Here is a 9761-nt window from a genome sequence, read left to right as displayed (position 1 = left end):
CGTTCTAGACCTCCTTGGTTGGAGATTAGGGTTCTTGGTTGGGTTATATAGTCATTTCCTGGAGTATGAGCCAAGATCTGAAGTTGTAACTTCAGATCTGAACTCTCTATGGATTGAAGGACCATAAAGTTCTTAGCTTTGGCAAGTTTGAGCCCCTCCCTAAGTGTAAACCCCATTTCAAGCATAGTTTGGGCTTTTTGAGTCATTGGAGCCTTGCATGCACGTAAAGTTTGCTTAAAGTCTCGCCGTGGAAAGGACTTATAAGATTTGGAAAAAAGGCAAAGTTAATTCCAATGTTTATTGGACCGTTTAAAGTTTTTCAGAGGATTGGGAATCAAGCTTACAAGCTCGAATTACCCGAAGAACTGAAAGGAATTCATAACACTTTTCATGTGTGTTATTTGAGGAAGTTCATGGGAGAAGTTCCTGACATGATTCCACTTTCGGAGTTGAGAATCGATGAGAACAACAGGTTGACTGAAGAACCAGAGGAAATCGTTGACCGAAAGACTAAGAAGTTACGACACAAGATGGTCGAGTTAGTGCTTGTCCGTTGGAAACATACGAATGGGCCAAATCTTACTTGGGAAATGGAGAGTGACATGATGAGTCGCTATCCGCATTTGTTTGTTGATGTGTGATTCCGGGGACGGAATCATTCTAAGGTGGAGAGAATTGTAACGCCCATGTTTCTGGGCTTGTCATTAATAGCGATGTAATAGTCTAGGTTAACCCTTGTAACCCGTCTTGAAATAATAAAGATGTATTATTTGAGTATTATGTGTTTTGTGCTTAATTGTGTGACTTAAATGAATTAAGGATAAAAATAAGCATCAAAATGAAATATTAGATAAACCTAATATCTATGAAGGATGTGGTAGTGGTTGTGACGAGGTTTCCGAATATATAAAGAATGCTGAAATCCGAGTTATAACGAAGAAGTTATGATCTGTCGAAGTTTCGCGACAGAACCATCACGACACTGAATGACGTAAAATACAAATTTAAGATAGAGTGATATCTAGCCTTAGTAATCTAAACAAAAGTCATAGAATACGTTAAACCGAGAGTGTACATAAAAAGAACGTCTAAATCTGACTTCGTATGAGGAAGTTATGATTTTTCTAAGTTTCGACTTAGCAGTAGACAACCCGAAGTTCAAATATGAGATCGAACGATATTTAGCCAAAACTTTCTAAATGAGAATTAAATATCTCATCAATAGTAGTGCAACGATGGAAAGACAGACGAAAACGGACGTCAGACGAAGGAGTTATGATTTTCTAACGGAGTTTTCCTGTTTCGGCCTACTAAAAATAATATAATAAGTATATAATAAAAATAAAGTCAAAATTAGCCGACGGAGTCTAAACAAAACTTGTAGATCTTGTTTTTTACCTACACGTGCATATAAAGAACGTCGAAAATGAAGCTCGTATGCGAAAGTTATGAATTTCTGAAGTTCGAGGCGTGAACCCCAAGGCTGTGTCAGAGCTCACGAGGTGAGCATTAGTGGCTCACGAGGTGAACAGATGATGGACATCTTCCAGGGAAAGTGACCATGACGAACGCAACGACGTATCGAGCTCACGAGGTGAGCATATGTGGCTCACGAGGTGAACCTAGCATTTTTGCCCTATAAATAGAATTCAAGGGGCAACTGAGTTTGGTTGCTCATCTCTTACTCTCCCACTCCCGATAGTCTCTTTAAGCCCTATTTTAACCCCCCGAAGCCCCGGTATCATCCCGAGACACGAAGCGAGTCCCGAAGCCAGAAGATCCTGAGAAGAAAAGAGTTTCCGAGCTGAAGCTCTGCCTGCGAGAAGCCCGGTGTGTGAAGATCTTCCAGTTTCACTGAAGAATACTACTCTTAGAGCCGTGGTGTTGTCCGATCATCTTCTGATCAAGTGAGTGTATATTCCTTTTTTTTCTAACACATAGATGTAAAGTATCTCCGAGTGAATACGTGTTAAGTGTATATAGATATATATATATATTATCCGTTACTTGGAATGAATATGTATATTTGGAACTAGTATTAAATGAATATCTTATCAGTTTTTAAGTTGCATATATATATATATATATGCATATGTATATTGTTATCTACAAAATGTTGGGTAGAACTTGGTTAGATAGTTGATGTGTGATAAACTGATGAGAGGCCTCGATGTTGTTGTTGTTGACCTAGTCATCTAGCGGAGTATGTATGACAACCACAAACTCTTTCTAGACAGTCCTGTGGAACGCTAGCAGGTTCATAACCTGTAGGTGTTGTGAACGATGTGTTCACCAGTGTACTTTATCCCCCTCATGTGTAACACTCTAAAAAATTAAGCCAATTTAAACTTTTCAAAAACAACCCAATTTCATTAAGTTATTACAAAAATGTTTTCAATACATTTATTATCAGAGTATTCCCAGAACCATATCATAAAATAAGAATATGAGGAGCGGTACGATCATGCCTTCGCATTGCCACAGTCTCCTGAAGTACCTGAAAACATTTAAACCATAATTGTAAGCCCGAAAGCTTAGTGAGATACCCCCAAAATACCAACCACATATACCATACACATAACATATCATAACAGAACAGAACAACCATGCACTTCGAGTCTACTGTGTGACTGGTCCGCCGTACAGGGCCTTCAGTCCACCTGGTCCACCCTCCGAGTCTAGCCATATATATATCGAGTCTACAGTGTGATTGGTCCGCCCGCACCGGGCCTTCAATCCACCTGGTCCACTCTCTGAGTCTATAGTATGACTGGTCTGCCCACACCGGGCCTTCAGTCGGCGTGGTCCACTCTCCAAACCTCGGCACATCTGGTCCGCCCTCGTGGGGCCTACAGCCTATCCGGACCGCTCGCTGGGCCTTCAGAATATCCGGTCCGCCCTGGGTATGTTGGCCTACAACACAAACATATAACATATAACCATATAACAACTAACCATGTGCACATAAACATATAACCATATAACAACTAATCATCAATCAACCGATCTAACAGATCATATACATATCATACTCTAAACAGGGTACCGACCTAACCAGGTCTCTAACATATACCATCCTAACTACTAGGATGCAAACATAGCAAAGCAATAACATAATAACAATACCCGGATTATAATCCGATAAAGGGCCGACCTTGGTGCCTTAGACCCTGTCGATATAGTGAGGATAACTCACCTCGCAACTGTTGACTGAAGAGATAAGATTATGCTGCTCCAACCTCCGACACGAACTCCACCATTGATAAATACCAAAAGACTGAACTCCATAAATACCAATAATTACCAAAATACCCCTGGAAGTCAACTGGTCAACTCTTGGTCAAAGTCAAAATCCTCAGTCAAAGTCAACTTCCTGACTGACTCTACTCGCCGAGTTAGCCTGCTGACTCGTCGAGTCCCTATGCTCTGAAAACTCCCATATCGCGACCCAACTCGCCGAGTCGCCCCAAGACTCGCCGAGTCCCACGAACTCTGAGTCACTTCCTGCTCAACTCACCGAGTCGTCCCTTGACTCATCGATTCACAGCTCAACCAAAAAGGTTAAGACTTCGCGACCAGACTCGCCGAGTCCAAGAACAGACTCGCCGAGTCCAAGGCAATCTTCAACAGACTCGTCGAGTTGTTCTTCCAACTCGTCGAGTTCCTGCCTTTCTTCATCCAACTCGCCGAGTACACCCATGTGACTCGCCGAGTACCTCTAGATCTTAATCCATACAGTGGCTTTCAAGCCATGTAGTGACTCCAATCTATAGATCTACTCTCCTACAGCCCATCCATCACATAAAGTGGAAAACTTTACGTGAATCCAAAGAGATCTAAGCATAAAACACTCTTGGGCTAGGGTTTGGGACAAGAAGGCTTCACTAACAATTCGAAGATAGGAACTTTATGATCTTCTGGACCATCTCAAGTCCAGATCTAAGGTAGCAACCTTAGATCCAACCTCCAAACCCGAAATAACTCTAGAAATGCTACAAAACTCAAGCAACAAAGGATCTAGATGCAAAGGACTTTAAGCAACCGATTATTACCTCAAATGAAAGCTCCAACTGAAGGATGAACCAAATCTCTGCAAAGCCCCTTGCTCCAACCTTCTTAATCTTCAAAGATCTCTTCACCAAGCACTAATCAAGGTTCCAAATGCTCTCCAATGCTCTCACAAACGGATTTAGGGTTTCTGGACTTCAAAAGGGGCTAAGGGGACTAAGGGGAGGGCATTAAGTCCTTTAAATAGGGTGCAACCCCGAAGTTTAGGGTTTTTCTCTCTTCAGCACCAACTCGCCGAGTCCAGCCTTCGACTCGCCAAGTTGGTCACTTAACGTGTGACCAGAATCGCGACTCGACTCGCCGAGTCTATCCATCGACTCACCGAGTCGGCCTTCCATATTTACACTTTGCACCCTAAACTTGCACTCCTGAACTCGGGATGTTACGTCATAGTTGCCTTTAGGACACCTATTGTTGAGGAAACCCCTTACAGGAATGTTCGTCCCGATGAAAATCCTAGATTAGGTCCCTTGTAATAGATGTTGTTTTAGGGACGTAAAGTGAGGATAACGGGAATGGGTAATCGGGTTATTGTTGGTTGATGAAATTAAATATTATTATTTATTATGGGTTGAAAACCCTATATGCTCACAAGGCTCCCAAGCCTGACCCACTTAGTTTATTTGTATTATATGTAGTGGCACGAGGACATAAGATGGATGAATCATCAAGTTATTTTGTTTATTAGACCAGTTGTTATATGTAACTGTTGTATGGTCTATCTTTTGTTGTTTATGCTTTTCTGTTTGTATAGAAACATGACATTCCGAGTTTTGATTATATAATAAAAATACATTTCTTTATGAAATGCTTTGGTAAATATTATTTTTATCATATTTTGTTTTTGGGAACAAATTCTGCAACTCTTTTAAATCAATGGATTTACTCTGAAATTATTTTAAAAGCATAAATGAAACTGGTCTTTTCTGTCCGTGATTTTAGGAATGTCACACTATTCACCAATACTAACTTTGGTGTAATGTTGATTTTTAGATTACAAAAACTTTACACGATATAGTGTATAATTTAGGTTATAATATTAGGTTGGAGATGCCTAAAATTATTCTCAATTTAACACTAAAACTAACTTTTTACATCAAATATAGTGTAATATTGATCTAACTCAACATCAAATGCTACATTAAATTTGGTGTTAAGGATTTATATAACAAAAAAATGTTATACTAATTGTTCACACCAAATATAGTGTTAAAGTTTTAAAACTACAAACTTATTTTTCTATCTTAAAACTTATTATATTAATTTATTATTTGTATAAAAGTAATATATATTTAATATTTTACTTCTGTTACCCTATATACAACAATTGTGGACACCTCAAAGGCACCTTGCATTAGGGATGAGATTTAGAACCAAAAAACCGGACCGGAACCGGAATCGGACCGTAATCGGAACCGTTAGAACCGGAATACATAGAACCAGTTCCGGGTTCAAAATTTGGCTTTATTTGGGTTCCGAGTAATCCGAGTTTGGGTCCATCGGGTCCGGGTAAACCAGGTCTAAAAACCAGAACCGATTTTTGGAACCGGAACCACTTTTAAGGCTGGAACTGGTTTTTTTGTGAAGCGTTTAAAAGATGCATATCTCATTCGTTTCAACTCCGATTGACATACAATTTTTTCCAACATGTAGTTTAAAGTTTGTACATGATTTTAGACTATAAATTTGTCATTTTTAGTTTTATATTCATTGACTTACAGACCCCCAAAGTCGATATATCAAAGCTAGAAGTTTTTAATTTTTCAGTTTTTTTGTATTCAGTGAAAATTTTAAAACATGCATATCTAATTCGTTTGAAGTCGGATTAACATGTGGTTTTTTGCAACTTGTAGTTTACAGTCTATACATGATTTTAGACTATAATTTTGTCATTTTTGGTTTAACGTTCAATGATTTACAGTCATCCGAAGTCGGGATATCAAAACTAAAAATTTTCAACTTTTCAGCTATATGTTTTTATACTTTGTATTATGTGAAAATGTTAACACATGCATATCACATTCGTTTAAAGTCGGATTGACATGAGGTTTTTTCCAGAGTGTATTTTAGAGTTTGTACATGATTCTTGACTATAATTTTGTTAATTTTGGTTTCATATTCAATAAGTTACAATCCCCCAAAGTCTGGATATTAATATGAAAATTTTCAACGTTCAACTCGCTAAGTAATAAGTAATTACCAAAAAATTCCGGTTTTTCCGAGTTTTCCGGTTCTAAACCCACTTTATCCGGTTCCAACCTACCCACTTTGATGTTTCCGGGTTTTCCGGTTCTAGACCCACTTTACCCGGAACTGGTTCTTAAAATATACTCGTCCGGTTTCTGGTTCTACAAAACCCAGTTAACCAGTTCCGAGTTTTCCTGGTCCGGCTCCATCCGGTCCGGGTTTGGACCTACTTTCATCCCTACCTTGCATCATGTACTATTTCTTAATCAGAAATCCCCATTAGAGCTTAATGCATTTTTGGTTTTGGATTAACGTGACGTTATAATCGTAGGTGGATCGACCACTGCATATTTCTTGTACCTTCAAGCGAAATTAATACTAAAAATAATTATTCCTTTCACCACATCCATAAAGGATCCGTTGTTTATGTTCGTTTCATATTCATACTAGGGTTTACTTTCCATTCCTACTCTTAACCGGAAGGAGCCAATACATATCCCATTCGGTTTTCTTTCAAAAATCGTAAATGTCCGTTATCATAACGAATATCACAAATCAAAATATCTTCTTGTTCACATTCAATTTTTCTGCAATACAAAAATTGACAATTTATGTAATTTTATTAAAAGAATCGTGTGTTAGGGAAGTGTTTATGTAATTTTATCTATAAATATCATACTATAACGTGTTAGGAAAGTGTTTATGTTATCATTATTTTTTATACTATTTTTATTAACTTAAAAATAGTGTGAATGATTAAAGATGTCAGCTTATAACATAACAAAATAATTTACACACTAATAATATTCGTTTGGAGCTTTGTACACGATCTTATGAAACAACATCCAGCTTAACAAATACAATCAAGAAAGTGATTTTTTTTTTTTTTTGATAAAAAAAAGATTATTAAAACCTTATTAGAAAACAATTAAAAAATTTACATCTAATGAAATTAAAGAATATTAATATATTTAAAAAAAATTACCGTCCAAGTTTTTATAATCCAATAAACAGCGGAGAGAAGTTCGGGTCGGGCCGTCCCTTCTTGGGACCACACTCGTGTCAGAAAAGGAAGCTTGTTCCCTGAACCTTATGTTGTCTACTTCTTATTGGGACACGTACCCCTAACACCAAACTGCTTTCCACGTGGCACCCTATCGTATCACCACCAAAAAGATTTTATTTCCAAATCAACGGTCACGATTCCATCTTGATGTCAGATTTCTACGTCATACCAACTCTAGCCTTGCCCGGGTCGGTGACGGGCAGCTGCCCGTCCCCACCACTCCTCCAGCAGGTATTATTGGTAATGGCCTCTTCCCCCTTCTTCACAAAAACTTCATTGTCAACAATAAGTTCCTTCGAAAGATTTCTTGTACTTCTTTGTTTAAGTTTTTATTTAGATTCAAAACAACAGATAGTATTTGGGAATTGTTAAAGTCTTTTGGAGTTTTCGAGAAGAAATTTGTCGTCAGTTTCTTTAATCTTCCTTTTCGATTTTGATATGGCTGGTATGTGTTGTGGAGTTGTTGGTGAAGCGGACACTCCATCGACGGTTGAGCCTAGTGGTGGTCGTCAAGCGAGACGTCGCCGGATGGAAATTCATCAGCTTAAATTCCTTGCCACCACCGCCTCCGATGTAGCTGCGCCGCCCCCGGAGTGCTGTAGAAAGCGAAGGAAGGTGGAAAATCTAGAAACGATTGAAAAGAGTGTTGTGGTGGAGGATTTAAGTCTTCCGGTAGAGTGCGAGAAGGTGGTTCAGCCGTGTGATATGATGCGGAAGGAAGACTGTTGTCTTGAAAGTTCGTCGGAGACGGAGATCGTGTTGAATTCATGCAAGTCGACGTTGGAGACTGTTGTTGAGACTGTTCAGGATGAGGATGAATCTAGGTTTGGCGTTACTACGGTTTGTGGAAGGAGGAGAGATATGGAAGACGCCGTTGCTGTAAAACCGTCGTTCTGTGGTGATGATCTGCACTTCTATGGCGTTTACGACGGCCATGGCTGCTCACATGTAAAATACTTCAATCCAAAATTCTTCAATCATATAAATACGGTGCTATGAACTTACATCTCTTTTGAATACTGAATTTTTTTGTTAATTTCTGCAGGTGGCGATGAAGTGCAAAGATCGAATGCACGAGATAGTAAAGAACGAGGTCGAAAATGGCGGAGAATCATTAGAATGGAAAGACGCCATGGCGACGAGCTTCACACGAATGGATAAAGAAGTGACAGAGTGGAGCGAAGGTGCTTCGATTTCGAATTGTCGATGCGAACTTCAAACTCCCCAATGCGACGCCGTTGGATCAACCGCTGTCGTTGCGGTGGTGACTCCCGACAAGATCGTCGTCTCAAACTGCGGTGACTCGCGCGCCGTGCTATGCCGGAACGGCGTAGCTATTCCTCTCTCCTCCGATCACAAGGTAATAATTAAATCCTTCTGATTCTGGTTATTTATCCGATCCGGATCTGTCTGAATGCATCTGAATCTTACAATTTCGTTTTATTATGAATGTAGCCTGATCGACCAGATGAACTAGCCAGAATCGAAGACGCCGGCGGCCGTGTGATATACTGGGACGGCGCTCGAGTTCTCGGAGTACTAGCAATGTCGAGAGCAATCGGTAAATTTTCCAATCGGAATAATTTCTTATTTAAACCTTCAGATTCACAAATTAACCAATGATCGCAGATTATAACTCTTTCGTGTTCGTTTAAATTTCAGGCGACAATTACTTGAAGCCGTACGTGATACCGGAACCGGAGGTAACCGTAACGGAACGTACATCAGACGACGAGTGTCTAATTTTAGCCAGCGACGGGCTGTGGGACGTGGTATCGAACGACGTCGCATGTAACGTTGCACGTATGTGTCTATCCTCGCAGACGCCGGCGTCACCTCTGCGGTCACCGGGAAACGAAGTCAGCGTCGCCGGCGGCGAAAGTTCCGACAAAGCCTGTTCCGACGCGTCAATCCTTTTAACAAAGCTAGCTTTGGCTCGACGGAGCTCCGATAACGTGAGCGTCGTTGTGGTTGATCTGAGGAGAAATCTGTAACACAGTAACAGTTCATTTCAATCTTCAGATCTAATCCGATTCCTTTTTTAATTGAATCAATCGATTGTTGTAGTATTAAAATCATCATCAATCAGATATTGCAATTGGAATACAAGTTGGGTTTTGGATAAGATTTTTAGATTTTAGATTCATGAGAAACGGGTGAAAGTGAAGGATTAATTGATGATGGACGTTGGCCGTTGAAGGCGCCGCCGTGGACGGTGGGGCAAGTGGTGGATGGATAGTGGGGTTCCACCATGGATTCGAATCGTTTGACATGATGATGACTAGGGCAGAAGTCAGCGGCAGGTGAAGCCACGTCTACACTTTTTGTATTTGGTGTAAACAATGACGTGACGTCGATGTGAATGCGCTGGCTTCCTATGAAACGCATAGTCATTAAAAGCGAATATTAATTTCAACTTTATTTGTTAATTAATACATTA

General features: G+C 39.8%; 1 protein-coding gene across 1 annotated transcript; it reads left to right on the top strand.

Annotated features, from left to right (window-relative positions):
* The first annotated feature begins 7568 nt into the window (after positions 1–7568).
* On the top strand, positions 7569–9446 carry LOC111912421 (protein phosphatase 2C 37). Its single transcript, XM_023908158.3, has 4 exons — positions 7569–8269; positions 8367–8681; positions 8777–8882; positions 8984–9446. The coding sequence occupies exons 1-4, from the start codon at positions 7760–7762 to the stop codon at positions 9313–9315; spliced, it is 1263 nt and encodes a 420-aa protein (XP_023763926.1). The 5' UTR covers positions 7569–7759; the 3' UTR covers positions 9316–9446.
* Positions 9447–9761: the final 315 nt, after the last annotated feature.

The sequence above is a fragment of the Lactuca sativa genome, chromosome 9 (assembly GCF_002870075.4).
Source record: "Lactuca sativa cultivar Salinas chromosome 9, Lsat_Salinas_v11, whole genome shotgun sequence".
NCBI classification, from domain to species: domain Eukaryota; kingdom Viridiplantae; phylum Streptophyta; class Magnoliopsida; order Asterales; family Asteraceae; genus Lactuca; species Lactuca sativa.
Note: the sequence above shows the minus strand (reverse complement) of the source record. Positions and strands in the feature narration are given on the sequence as shown.